This window comes from Oncorhynchus mykiss, chromosome 17 (assembly GCF_013265735.2).
Source record: "Oncorhynchus mykiss isolate Arlee chromosome 17, USDA_OmykA_1.1, whole genome shotgun sequence".
In the NCBI taxonomy this organism is placed as follows: domain Eukaryota; kingdom Metazoa; phylum Chordata; class Actinopteri; order Salmoniformes; family Salmonidae; genus Oncorhynchus; species Oncorhynchus mykiss.
In genome coordinates this window covers 74850074-74864771 of record NC_048581.1, presented here as the reverse complement: position 1 = coordinate 74864771, position 14698 = coordinate 74850074, and the positions used below count along the sequence as shown (strand labels likewise).

At 41.4% G+C, this 14698-nt stretch overlaps 2 protein-coding genes across 2 annotated transcripts; both read right to left on the bottom strand.

The window, feature by feature from the left end:
- Positions 1-3004: 3004 nt before the first annotated feature.
- Positions 3005-5858, bottom strand: LOC100135982 (LWS opsin). The gene is given in 10 exon segments (NM_001124320.1): positions 3005-3658; positions 3660-3758; positions 3971-4195; positions 4197-4204; positions 4207-4210; positions 4348-4513; positions 4602-4770; positions 4945-5241; positions 5544-5660; positions 5776-5858. Coding segments are annotated over 8 exon segments (1071 nt in total). The 5' UTR covers positions 5647-5660; positions 5776-5858; the 3' UTR covers positions 3005-3658.
- A 601-nt stretch (positions 5859-6459) lies between these two features.
- Positions 6460-10646, bottom strand: LOC110493256 (red-sensitive opsin-2). Its single transcript, XM_021567517.2, has 6 exons — positions 10556-10646; positions 9265-9561; positions 8887-9055; positions 8638-8803; positions 8261-8500; positions 6460-7207 (listed from the first exon to the last, which is right to left on the bottom strand). Exons 1-6 carry the CDS (start codon positions 10644-10646, stop codon positions 7109-7111), a joined length of 1062 nt encoding a protein of 353 aa, XP_021423192.2. The 3' UTR covers positions 6460-7108.
- Between the last annotated feature and the right edge of the window lie 4052 nt (positions 10647-14698).

The following is a 14698-nucleotide window of genomic DNA, read 5'->3' as shown; positions in this document are numbered from 1 at the left end:
GCCCTCCACTTCCCCTGCCTCCTCAAGTTTCTTTTTTGTGAAGAAGAAGGATGGGGGTCTGCGCCCGTGTATTGACTATCGGGGGATCAATCAGATCACTGTGAGGTACAGCTACCCGCTGCCTCTCATCGCCAGTATGATCGAGTCAATGCACGGGGCGCGCTTCTTCACAAAATTGGATCTCAGTAGCGCTTACAACCTGGTGCGTATCCGGGAGGGGGATGAGTGGAAGACGGCATTTAATACCACCTCAGGGCACTATGAGTACCTCGTCATGCCGTACAGGTTGATGAATGCTCAATCAGTCTTCTAGGCCTTTGTTGACGAGATTGTTCGGGACCTGCACGGGCAGGGTGTAGTGGTGTATATCGACGACATTCTGATATATTCCGCTACACGCGCCGAGCATGTGTCCCTGGTGCGCAGGGTGCTTGGTCGACTGTTGGAGCATGACCTGTATGTCAAGGCTGAGAAATGTCTGTTCTTCCAACAGTCCGTCTCCTTCTTAGGGTACCGCATTTCCACGTCAGGGGTGGAGAAGGAGAGTGACCGCATTTCAGCAGTGCGTAATTGGCCGACTCTGACCATGGTAAAGGAAGTGCAGCGGTTTCTGGGGTTTGCCAACTACCATCGGAGGTTTATCCGGGGTTTTGGTCAAGTAGCAGCTCCCATTACCTCATTGCTGAAGGGGGGACCGGTGCGGCTGCAGTGGTCGGCTGAGGCGGACAGGGATTTTGGTCACCTGAAGGCTCTGTTTACCTCAGCTCCCGTGCTGGCTCATCCGGATCCCTCTTTGGCGTTCATAGTGGAGGTGGACGAGTCCGAGGCTGGGATAGGAGCCGTGCTCTCTCAGCGCTCGGACACGCCACCAAAGCTCTGCCCCTGTGCTCTCTTTTCGAAGAAGCTCAGCCCTGCAGAGCGAAACTATGATGTTGGGGACCGGGAGATGTTGGCTGTTGTCAAGGCTCTGAAGGCGTGGAGACATTGGCTTGAGGGGGCTAAACACCCTTTTCACATCTGGACTGACCTCCGCAATCTGGAGTACATCCAGGCGGCGAGGAGACTGAACCCTCGCCAGGCAAGGTGGGCTATGTTCTTTACCCGTTTAGTTTTCACTCTATCCTACAGACCAGGTTCCCAGAACGCTAAGGCAGACGTACTGTCCCGGATGTATGACACAGAAGAGCGGTCCATGGACATCAAGCAGGAGTTACACACAGAGCCCACTTCCCCCCAGTGTCCAGCTGGGCGCCGGTACGTTCCGTCTGCTGTCCGCAACCGTTTGTCCTATTGGGCCCATACGTCACTCTCCTCTGGTCATCCTGGCATCAGTCGGACTGCGCCTTGCCTTAGTGGGAAGTACTGGTGGCCCACCTTGGCCAAGGACGTGAGGGTTTATGTTTCCTCCTGAGCGGTGTGTGCCCAGAGCAAGGCTCCCAGGCACCTGCCCAGAGGGAAATTACAACCCCTACCGGTTCCACAACGGCCGTGGTCGCACCTGTCGGTGGACTTCCTGACGGATCTTCCTCCCTCACAGGGCAACACCACAATCCTGGTCGTTGTGGATCGTTTTTCTAAGTCCTGTCGTCTCCTCCCTCTGCCCTGTCTCCCTACGGCCCTACAGACTGTGGAGGCCCTGTTCACTCACGTCTTCCGGCACTACGGGTTGCCTGAGGATATAGTCTCTGATCGGGGTCCCCAGTTCACATCCAGGGTCTGGAGAACGTTTATGGAACGTCTGGGGGTCTCGGGCAGCCTTACCTCAGGTTTTCACCCCGTAACGGGCAGGTGGAGAGAGTAAATCAGAATGTGGGTAGGTTTCTGAGGTCATATTGCCAGGACCGGCCGGGGGAGTGGGCGACGTTCATCCCCTGGACAGAGATGGCCCAAATCTCACTCCGCCACTGCTCCACTAACTTCTCTCCTTTCCCGTGCGTTCTGGGGTATCAGCCGGTTCTGGCACCGTGGCATCAGAGCCAGATCGAGGCTCCTGCGGTGGACGAGTGGTTCAAGCTCTCGGAGGAGACCTGGGACGCCGCCCATGTGCACCTACAACGGGCCGTGAGGTGGCAAAAAGCGAGCGCCAACCGCCACCGCAGCGAGGCCGGGGGACAGGGTTTGGCTCTTGACCCACTCCAGGAATCTGAGGTGCGGGAGGTTCCTCCGCCCCCTCTGGACATCGAGGGGGCACCGGCGTATGCTGTTCGAGCCATCCTGGACTCGAGGCGTCGGGCGAGGGGCCTTCAGTACCTCGTGGAGTGGGAGGGGTACGGTCCGGAGGAGAGATGCTTGGTGCCGGTGCAGGACGTCCTGGACCCTTCGTTGCTGCGGGATTTCCACCGTCTCCATCCGGATCACCCTGTGCCTCGTCCTCTGGGTCGTCCCCGAGGTCGGTGTCGGCGCGCTGCTGGAACCGTGTGTCAAAGTGGGGGGTACTGTCACGACTTCCGCTGAAGTCATTCCCTCTCCTTGTTCGGGCAGCGTTTGGTGGTCGACGTCACCGGCTTTCTAGCCACCGCCGATCCACTTTTCATTTTCCATTTGTTCTGTCTCTGTCTTATCACACCTGGCTTCACTCACCAATCACTTGTTTATTATTTAACCCTCTGTTCCCCATGTTGTATTTGTGAGTGATTGTAATGTGGATGATTGTCAGGCGTTGCAGACCGTGTTTTTGGCATTTGTATGCGTTATGTGCTGTCATTTGGTAACCGGTATTAAAGTGCGCCTGTTTATTATACTCCGCTCTCCTGCACTTGACTTCGCCTCTCATATACATGCATTACACCTCATGTAAATACAAACCAATCATGAGGAAAGTGAATCACTTCGATCCTTTAGGCTGATTGGGGAGATAACCTCTATCCTATTCGCTTTACCAGACAGTTCATATTGGGTGTGGCATGTGAGTTTGGTCTTTAAACAATCATTGATAACAGGTAGCAGTGAATAAACATGGAATGAACAGTGTATAAACATAGAAAGTGAGACGAGAGGGTATTTTCATTTTGCTGCATGCATGAAATGTATTTTAATCAGAAAAAAACATTGTTAAATACATTGTATACACAATTATCTATTTACTAGTATTATTATTTTTTTGTTTTTTTATTTGCAAGAGGGATACAAAATGTTTACCTCATAAATTACTTTAAAAGTAAGGGGTTTTCAAACCATACATTGTTCACATCATTTTGAGATGATCAGATTTCCATTGGCAGTTAATTTCAGTTTTCCTTAGCTGTGAAGCTGTCTAGTTTAGCCACTGCAGAGTGAAGGGAATGCATTACAAGACGCCGACTTTTTCTTGCCACTTGGACAGAGATTGATAGTAGTAGTATATACATATTCCCATAATGTACCACTCAAATAGCTATAATATGCATATCAATTACCACACAATTCTCTGCCTGTTTAATCGAAGACCATGGATTAAAAAAGCTCCAAGGGGTGGTTCATAGCAATTTAGTTTTGTGGGTAACGTTTTTACACACATTGCACCTGTATGAGGTAAAGGTTAATAATCTCCTGAAAAGTTGTGGGAGAATGTTTGTTTAAGAAAAACAAGAGGATGTACTGTACATTTGAAAAGTCCCATTTGGAAAATCTCCTCAGAAGGTTCACGATTTGTTTCCAAGAGGTACAATGTTGTCTGGGGTTTATGCAGGTGCCACAGAGGAAACCTCTGTTTTTGATGTAGACACTTCAGTGCCATCATCTTCTGCCTTTCCAAAGAGCTGCATGATGCAAGTACGGAACTGGAGAGAGAGAAATAATTAAACATAAGACTTTCAAATTATATGTCTATCTCGAAATTGAACGAACACATTGTCAGCCAATGCTTTAAAAAAAATGTACTTCACAAGAAAGGCAATTGTGAAACATTTAGAAAAAGTAGTATTGTTAGAGCTTTGTTACATGAAATCAGTAAGATAAAAAAACAGTGTCTGAGAATCCTGTTTAGACTTACCTGTTTGTTCATGAAGACATATATAACTGGATTGTAGATGGTGGCGCTCTTGGCAAAGTAGGCAGGAATTGCGGCTGCCAGAGGGTGGAAAGCATACCCAGGGTTAGCCGCAGCAAAGCAGGCAAAGCAGGTATAAGGTCCCCAGCATACACAGTAAGCTATAATCATGACAACAACCATCCTGGACACTTCCTTCTCGGCCTTCTGTGTTGACTCAGAGTCTTTCTGCTGCGCAGCAACCTGTGGTCATTCAGAAGGAATATCAAATGGTTAGATCTAACCCTTTAATATGCCTTTTCAAAAGGTACACTTGACCATTACTGTATTTAACAACATAGTTGCTTGCTACAGTATGGTATATTTAAAATATCACTTACAGCACGAATGGCTAGCCACACGAAAATGTAGCAGAAGATGATCACGAACAGGGGGAAGAAGCAGCATGTAATCATGAGAGTAATCATGTAGGACTTGACTCCAGGATCCTCATTGCCTCCGAACACATCAGGTCCGCAGGAAGTCTTCAGGCCGTGAGGCCAGTACCTGGTGGAGGGAGAGAGATAAAGAAATGTGTTAAATAATTGAATTTTTAAAACTTGAATCCTCAGTGAAATAAGAAGAGAAATCCCACCTGCTCCAGCCAAAGATGGGGGGGGCACACCAGAAAGCAGACCAGACCCAGGAGAAGATAATGCCTCCCATGGCCCATTTGGCATCAAACTTGACACTTCCAAAGGGCTTGCACACCACCACCCATCTCTCCCAAGAGATGACAGCCAGGGACCACAGAGCAGCAATTCCTGCATAATATATACATATACTGTAAATTAGACAAAAGAGAAATTCTGATTACTGTCCCTATGCTACGGTGTTCTAGAATCTGACAATTACTCTTTCTCAGCACCGTGTAGAAATGTATAATTTTCTTGTTAAATATTAGATAATAGTATAGTCCATGTAAAACTGCATCTTACCGCAAGTGGAGACAGTGTATCCCTCAAAGACACACATTGGATGTCCCAGAATGAAGTAGCCAAAAAACTGGTTGCAAACGCTGATGGTGCTTGCCAAAAGTGTTTCTCCAATGTCAGCAATAGCAAGGTTGACCAAGATCCAGTTCAGAGGGTGTTGGAGCTTCTTGAATTTTGCAGTGGCCACCAGTACCAGGCCATTGGTGAAGACTGAGAGGATGACCACTATGATCATCCAAAGTGTTGAAACATTGTACACCCATCTTGGAGCAATGTGGTAGTTGGGGCCCTCAAAGGGATCTGAGATCAAACAGACAAAATTATTTTTCTAAGAAGGAGAAAATGACAGGTGCAGGTGCCTGGTTAGATGATCTACATGCTTCTTTAGATGATCAATTAAAATGCAAAAGTAATGCAAATTACATAAATTATATTAATTCACTCAAATTATACGTATAAAGTGAAATTTTACTTATGCCATCTGTTGTATATAACTTCCATAAAAATATGACTAAATACAGTTAACATAACCTTATGATTTAAATAAAATAAAATATATGAATTGGAAGTTTCAATCAAGGTAGATGTAGTTGCACTCTCACCTTTGGTGTTATTGCTGTTGGTGAAGGTAAAGGAAGATTCTCTCGTTGTATCTTGGTTTTGTCGCCTGGCTGCATAAGCAGCACTTCCCCAGCTTTCTGCCATTTCTGAGAAAGTATCTGAAGAATATACAAATAAAGAAGACAACATATTATTTCCATTTCAGTCATCGAATGATTGTAAAATATTTGCCTTGCCAGTTGTTTGTTGCCATAGTTATGCTTTTGCCTTTACCTGTTGGACGCTTTTTCTCTGTCTTGTGGTTGGCTTCTGTTGTCTTGTCTTGCTGATCACCTGTTGTGGTGTTAGCAACCAACAAGATGGTGTACCCCAATCTGTGGGGTTTTATACCAGCCATGTCGTCATCGAGATTAAGATCTAAGACTTATACACACACACACCAAAAAGAACTTGAGTTATGCCGGCCAGTCGAACTGAAGCCAAGGTTTGAATTTAAGGTTAATCCTTCTTGGATGAGAAGTGCTTTTGGGGTCATGTTACTCAGCAGTCAGGTGAAATTCCTTATCCTCTTCATGCTTAAAAGAGAAAATAGTTGACTTAACAATTGTTCTTATTACTTCTAAATAAAGAAAACACATTTTGACAATATGAATGTTTTTACTATAACAAAGTAAACAGGGAAGAATTCTTTGAGGGGATAATCAGACAATGATTTAATTTACTACATTCTACGTTCTATCTTTTCCTCATGCAAATACAAAACAATAATGATGAAAGTGGATCACTTCGGCCTTTTGCCTGATTTGTGAGATAATCTCTATCCTATCCGCTTTACCAGACAATTCATAACGGGTGTGTCATGTGAGTTTGGTCTTTAAACAATCATTGATAACAGGTATCAGTGAATAGAAATTGAATGAACAGTGTATAAAAATTGAAAGTGAGACCAAAGGGTATTTTCATTTGCTGCATGCATGACATTTATTTCAATCAGAAAAACACATTGTTAAAAACATTGTATACACACTTTTCTTTATGCTATATATTTTTTGTTGTTTGTTTTTTTTATTTGCAAGAGGATTAGAACATGTTTACCTCATAAACTACTTTAAAAGTAAGGGGTTTTCAAATCATACATTGTTCACATAATTTTGAGTTATCAGATTTCCATTGGCAGTTCATTTCAGTTTTCCTTAGCTGTGATGCTGTCTAGTTTAGCAACTACAGAGTGAAGGGAATGCCTTCCAAGACGCCAACATTTTATTGCCACTTGGACAGACATTGATAGTAGTAGTATATACATATTCCCATAATGTACCAAATAACTATAGTATGCATATCAATTACCACACAACTCACAGCTTGTTTAATCAAAGACCATGGATTAGAAAAGCTCCAATGGGTGGTTCATAGCAATTTAGTTTTTGTGGGTAATGGTTTTACAAACATTGCACCTGCATGAGGAAAAGCTTAATAATCTCCTGAAAAGTTGTGGGAAATTATTTATTTAAGAAACACAAGAGGATGTACTGTACATTTAAAAAGTCCCATTCTGAAAATCTCCATAGAACGATTTGTTTCCAAGAGATACGCCATTGTCTGGGGTTTATGCAGGTGCCACAGTGGAAACCTCTGTTTTTGATGTAGACACTTCAGAGGCATCATCTTCCGCCTTGCCAAAGAGCTGCATGATGCAAGAACGGAACTGTGGAGAGAGAATAAGAATGGAACATGAGGAAAGAGCTACAAAATATACAGTACGTCTACATTTAGGTAGACATACTGTAATTCCTTTGTTAACCACTTTATTATTGATGGGTCAAAATATACTTAACCAAAATGTAAAAGTAACATGTAAAGTGGTGGTCCCATGTTTCCCATGTTACTGAAATAAAAGATCCCAGAAATGTTGTCCATATCCACAAAAGCTTATTTCTGTTACATTTTGTTCAGAAATGTGTTTACATCTCTGTTAGTGAGCATATCACCCTTTGCTAAGATTATTCATCCACCTGACAGGTGTGGCATATCTGGAAGCAGATTAAACAGCATTATGATTACACAGGCGCACCTTGTACTGGGGACAATAAAAGGCCACTCTAAAATGTGCAGTTTTTTCACACAACACAATGCCACAGATATCTCAAGTTTTGAAGGAGCATGAAATTGTCATTCTGACTGCAGGAATGTCCACCAGAGCTGTTGCCAGAGAATGTAATGTTCATTTCTCTACCATAAGCCACCTCCAACCTCCTTTTAGAGAATTTGGCAGTATGTCCAACTGGCCTCACAACCGCAGACCTCATGTAACCACGCCAGCACAGGACCTCCACATCCAGCTTCTTCACCTGCAGGGTCATCTGAGAACAGCCACCTAGACAGCTGATGAAACTGTGGGTTTGCACAACCGAAGAATGTCTGCTCAAACTGTCAGAAACCTCAGGGAAGATTATCTGCATGCCTGTCGACATGTACAATATCCAGTAACTTCGCAAAGCCATAGAAGAGGAGTGGTCCAACATTCCACAGGCCACAATCAACAACCCGATCAACTCTATGCGAAGGAGACATGTTGCGCTGCATGACGCAAATGGTGGACACCAGATACTGACTGGTTTTCTGATCCACGCTCCTGCATTTTTTTTTAAAGGTATCTGTGTCCAACAGATGAATATCTGTATTCCCAGTCGTGTGAAATCAAGATATTAGGGCCTATTTTTGTTCAGTGTTCATGTAGCTATCAGACTAACACACTTACCTGTTTGTTCATGAAGACATAGATAACTGGATTGTAGATGGTGGCGCTCTTGGCAAAGTAGGCAGGCAGTGCAGCAGCCAGAGGGTGGAAGGCATACCCAGGGTTAGCCGCAGCAAAGCAGGCAAAGCAGGTATAAGGTCCCCAGCACACACAGAAAGCTATAATCATGACAACAACCATCCTGGACACTTCCTTCTCGGCCTTCTGTGTTGACTCAGAGTCTTTCTGCTGCGCAGCAACCTGTGGTCATTCAGAAGGAATATCAAATGGTTAGATCTAACCCTTTAATATTCCTTTTCAAAAGGTGCACTTGACCATTACTGTATTTAACAACATAGTTGCTTGCTACAGTATAGTATATTTAAAATATCACTTACAGCACGAATTGCTAGCCACACGAAAATGTAGCAGAAGATGATCACGAACAGGGGGAAGAAACAGCATGTAATCATGAGAGTGATCATGTAGGATTTGACTCCAGGATCCTCATTGCCTCCGAACACATCAGGTCCGCAGGAAGTCTTCAGGCCGTGAGGCCAGTACCTGGTGGAGGGAGAGAGATAATGAGATTTTGAACAATGGAGTTTTTCACACATCAGTGAAATAAAAAGAGTAAAAAATCCCACCTGCTCCAGCCAAAGATGGGGGGGGCACACCAGAAAGCAGCCCAGACCCAGGAGAAGATAATGCCTCCCATGGCCCATTTGCCATCAAACTTGACATTTCCAAAGGGCTTGCACACCACCACCCATCTCTCCCAAGAGATGACAGCCAGGGACCACAGAGCAGCAATTCCTGTGCAGGGGAACAGTTGTACTGAAAGTTGGAGACACTCTAATTCTACGTGAAAACACAGCACCGTAATAACATGCACCAAGGAAATGGCTTTAGGGAGCACTTTGTGTTGATCAATTTCTCTATACTATACATTAATCTACCATTTCCACATATTACTGGTACAATAAATACAATTCAAATATGTGTAAAACTGAGGAGTCTCTTACCACACACAGACACAGTGTATCCCTCAAAGACACACATTGGATGTCCCAGAATAAAGTAGCCAAAAATCTGGTTGCAAACGCTGATGGTGCTTGCCAAAAGTGTTTCTCCAATGTCAGCAATAGCAAGGTTGACCAAGATCCAGTTCAGAGGGTGTTGGAGCTTCTTGAATTTTGCAGTGGCCACCAGTACCAGGCCATTGGTGAAGACTGAGGTAATGACCACAAAGATCATCCAAAGTGTTGAGAGATTGTATACCCATCTTGGAGCAATGTGGTAGTTGGGGCCCTCAAAAGGATCTGCAAAAGAAGAAGAGATAAAAATGTATTAGAACTTTCTGACTCATTGATATAGTCATATGCAGTGGTGTAAAGTACTTATGTAAAAATACTTTAAAGTACTACTTCAGTAGTTTTTTGGGGTATCTGTACTTTACTTTACTATTTATATTTGTTACAACTTTTACTTTCACTCCACTACATTCCTAAAGAAAATAATATACTTTTTACTCCATACATTTTCCCTGACACCCAAAAGTACTAATTTTGAATGCTTAGCAGGACAGAAAAATTGTCATATTCACACGCTTATCAAGAGAACATCCCTGGTCATCCCTACTGCCTCTGATCTGATCACTAAACACAAATGCTTAGTATGTAAATTATAGGTGAGTGTTGGAGTGTGCCCCTGACTATGTTGAAAACAAGAAAATCATGCCATCTGTTTTGTTTTACTATAAGGAATTTGAATTGATCCATACTTTTACTTTTTAGACTTAAGTATATTTTAGCAATTACATTTACTTTTGATACTTAAGTAGATTTAAAACCAAATACTTTTAGAATTTTACTTAAGTAGAATTTTACTGGGTGACTTTCACTTTTATTTCAGTCATTTTTAATTAAGGTATCTTTACTTCTACTTAAGTATGACAATTGGGTACTTTTTCCACCACTATATGAGGACATTAAACAAACATTTTGAACAGAATGTGTGCATCAAAAGTTATGACCAAGAAAAATACTGTCCTGACCCAAATTATTCAATGTATTGGTTGTATCATTGTGCGTACTGCTAATGCCAGTTACAAATGGTATGTCTGCTGTTTGTGAAATAACGTTTGAGAGAACTACACTGCAACAAAAGACCTTCAGCAACATCAATTTAATTTAAAAAGGACACCATTACTTTTTGTAAATCTATAATAACTCCAATCTTTTGGGGGAATATACAGAATCAGGCTCTTTCAATAGTTATACCCTCAGTCACTACACTAAACAAAATGTACTGTACCTTTGGTGTTATTGCTGTTGGTGTAGGCGAAACCTGATTCTCTCGTTGTATCGTCGTGCCGCCTGGCAGCTAACACTCCTAGCTCTGCCATCCTTGGACTGCTTAACAGGAGTTTCTGAAGTTGACTGCTGAAGTCCAAGCCGTGCTTCTCAACTATCCTAGGGTTTATATACCATCCTTTGGGTCTTTTGAAAGGATTATGGCCTTGGAGGAATTAGGGCACGGTTGGCACTGGGGCCATGGTATAATTTGTACCATGGCATGGGCTGGACTGTCTTTTCTTAACTGTTAATTACCACCAACAACTAAGTTGGGTGGATTTCAGAGGCCCATAATCTTGTCTGAGAGGGCTTTGGTGGCAGAGAAGGTTAAAAGTAATTTAAATGCCATGCTGCTGTAACCGAGGCCCAGATTGGTAAGTTGAATGGCATTAGGGTAAGAGGTTTTAAATGTGTAACTTAAAAAATTAAATGTTGTCAAGAGAAATATGTATGATGACTGACTACACTTCAACAGGAAAAATAGTGTCGAGAGAAATCCAGGTGCCAACAGGCCATGTAGGCCCACAAGGCCCTATTGGAGCTAGAATGGTTGATAAGTAAAATGTAAATTAAAAAAAGTATTTTTGGCTGTCTCAGATGCTTTATTTCATTTTATCTGCTATTTTCCACATGGGGGGTGGGGGGTGGGGGGGTGGAGGAGCACCATCACTCTATCACTCTACAGATTGACAATACCTCATATCCATCATATCTCAATGAATGATAACTGATGAAAAAAGTGCATCTGAAATGCATCGGAAACACTGACTTTATTAAAATCAATATCTCTTTAGAAGTACATTTTTGTAGTTAAACTGTTGAATGTACAGTATAGTGAAAAAGAATGCCACCCTAAACATTAGGCCTATTATATGTAACATGCCAAATGGGCCAGTTATCTGATATCTGGGTTAGTCGGATTTGTCTTCTGACTAAAGCAGCTTATTCGGACAAGTGGGGTTCCGCAGGACGTTACCTATGAAAGTCTAATTAGTATTGTCAGGAGTACAGTCAGAAACACCCTAATCTCTCCTGATTGATGGTTCATTTTGGGGAAGCAGAGTTTATCCAAAAACCTGAAGGGAGTCACGTTTAATCCCTGACAGTAGTAAACCTGAAGGTTAAATTAAGGGTTTTATTTAACTCCTGGTATCTTTTTCCTTTTCCTACAGCTGTTGAATGTGACGTTTAACTAACAGCCTTGAGAAGATCTCCAAGAATAGTGGAGGATGGAGGCAGCAAACATGATGATGTGCAAGAACAGTCTGTTGACGTGAAACCTCTCTCTCAGTGTTTTGATTTATGTGCTGTCTTTTGGTTCTATTTTCACTATTCTCAACTATTTGACTGTTTGATGGTTGACAGATGATCCTCCTTTTATGCGCAAAATGTATTAGGCTAGGGCACAACTGAACTATTCAATTGAAAGAACTTGGCTTTGATTGTAGCCTAGTCCAATTCTTATAAAGCCTACCTGCAATCTTCTAATCATGCTCCTCTGTAAAATGCTGCATTGCTTTGTGGGTAAGTCTAGAATTCCGCTAGTTTTGAACTATTCATGATTGGTAAAAGTTCACCACTAGCAGAACTCAGATTTTCTTCAAGAAAATGATGCTCTTGTGTAAATTGAGATTTTGGTATTGAATGACTAATGTACAGGAATATACTGTGAATGAATTTACTTTCAATCGTGTTAGTTGTGTGATATATACAAGAGTTGCAAATTGTATTTGTGTGGCCTTGAATTCATTTGGGGTGGCAGGTAGCCTAGTGGTTAAAGTGTTGGACTAGTAACCGAAAGGTTAGAAGATCGAATCACGGAACCGACAAGGTAAAAATATGTCGTTCTGCCCCTGAACAAGGCAGTTAACCCACTGTTCCTAGACCGTCATTGAAAATAAGAACATGTTCTTAACTGACTTGCCTAGTTAAATTTTAAAAAATACATTTTACACTATTTCATGATTTAATTTCCTTCATATTACTTTGTTATTGTAATAATAATAACTTAGCCTACTTTTGGTGTTACTACTGGTGTTAATATTGCTGTCATAGCCTAATTTGTTGTTATTGTTTTATTTAGCATATTAATTTATGAATAACTATAATTATTTATAATCATTGTGTTGTTGTTGTTTTGCTGTTGTTGTTGTTGTTCTGGAAGGAAGGAATATCCTCCATAACCATCTATATCAAGGTATATATATATATATATATATATATATATATATATATATATATATATATATATATATATATTTGTAATTTTAAAAAATTACAGATTCTGCAGTAGCTTACATAATAAAAAAAGTTTATTTTTTATTTTTCCTTCATCATAATAGAATGTAAATAGCCTCATTTATTAGGCTAAACATATACTATTTTTATCCCTTAACAATATATACAAAATGAGGGATGTATGATCCTATGTTCTTGCCTCTTGAAATCGTATAGTCTACACACCTGTGCCTGCATGCAAATGTTTAATTAGGGACTGAGAACTGATAAGGACTAATTAAGTAATTAAGGACTAAGAGTAATTAAAGTGCAGGCCACACCATGAGTTTTTTACTGTAAAGGAAGCATGAAGATAATGGTTTAACAGGTAATGGTACCTGTTTAGGGCGGCAGACAGCCTAGCGGTTAACCTCTACAGCAGGAATTCCCAAACTGGGTTACGAGCAATGTAAACAAATGTTGGAAAAACTACTTGTGTCATGCATACAGTAGATGTCCTAACCGGTACGCCAAATAAAATGTGATTCACATTTAATATATATATATATATTGTATACTGTATATATATATATATATTAAATGTGAATCACATTTTATTTGGCGTACCCCCGACTGCATTGCTATATATACAGTATATATATATATATATTTACAGTTGAAGTCGGAAGTTTACATACACTTAGGTTGGAGTCATTAAAACTCGTTTTTCAACCACTCCACAATTTTCTTGTTAACAAACTATAGCTTTGGCAAGTCGGTTAGGACATCTACTGTATGCATGACACAAGTAGTTTTTCCAACATTTGTTTACAGACAGATTATTTCACTTATAATTCACTGTATCGCAATTCCAGTGGGTCAGAAGTTTACATACACTAAGTTGACTGTGCCTTTAAACAACTTGGAAAATGATGTCATGGCATTAGAAGCTACCGATAGGCTAACTGACATAATTTGAGTCAATTGGAGGTGTACCTATGGATGTATTTCAAGGCCTACCTTCAAACTCAGTGCCTCTGCTTGACATCATGGGAAAATCAAAAGACTTGTGTAGACCTCCACAAGTCTGGTTCATCCTTGGGAGCAATTTCCAAATGCCTGAAGGCACCACGTTCATCTGTACAAAAGATAGTATGCAAGTATAAACACCATGGGACCACGCAGCCGTCATACCGCTCAGGAAAGGAACGTACTTTATAGGAAAGGAAATACATTTATACTCACCATAATTTGCAAATAACTTCATTAAAAATCCTACAATGTGATTTTCTGTATTTTTTTTCTCATTTTGTCTGTCATAGTTGAAGTGTACCTATGATGAAAATTACAGGCCTCTCTCATCTTTTTAAGTGGGAGAACTTGCACAATTGGTGGCTGACTAAATACTTTTTTGCCCCACTGTATATTTAGTTTTTTTTTTTTGTAAAAAAGAAAAAATCTTCACATTTTCAAAAGGTCCATTTATATTTTCCAACTGGGCAATACATTTAGGTGAGGTTTTTTCCCCCCTGAGTAGCCTCGTTTCACTGCCAAAAATAAAATCAAACCATCTAATGTTTAGCTAAATAACAACACAATGTTGTACAGGTAGCCTAGTCAAATAATTAACATCCTATCACATTAACTGTTACTCTCTCGCGGGCATTCCACTAATGTAGCGAAACATAGCTGCTGCTCATTCCGTTTGCTCGAAAATAGATAAATGGTTAAAAAAAGACAGGCCCGTGTCCATAGAGACACATACCAGCTCTACCAGCAGTACTACACTTGCACCTGTCAACAACAGAAGTTGTTCTGCCTCCACGAGCACATTTGTTGTTAGCTCAGCTAGCATGGTCACTGACAGATGTGAATCTGTTAGAGG

What these genes read in the sequence shown, in the direction of transcription:
- LOC110493256 (XM_021567517.2), bottom strand. Translation starts at nt 10,646, where the DNA reads ATGGCAGAGCTAGGAGTGTTAGCTGCCAGGCGGCACGACGATACAACG. An exon ending in ATACACTGTGTCTGTGTGTG is followed by an intron (nt 9,056 to 9,264) that starts GTAAGAGACTCC and finishes TCCCCTGCACAG; the next exon opens with GAATTGCTGCTCTGTGGTCC. An exon ending in TGTGGCTAGCAATTCGTGCT is followed by an intron (nt 8,501 to 8,637) that starts GTAAGTGATATT and finishes GAATGACCACAG; the next exon opens with GTTGCTGCGCAGCAGAAAGA.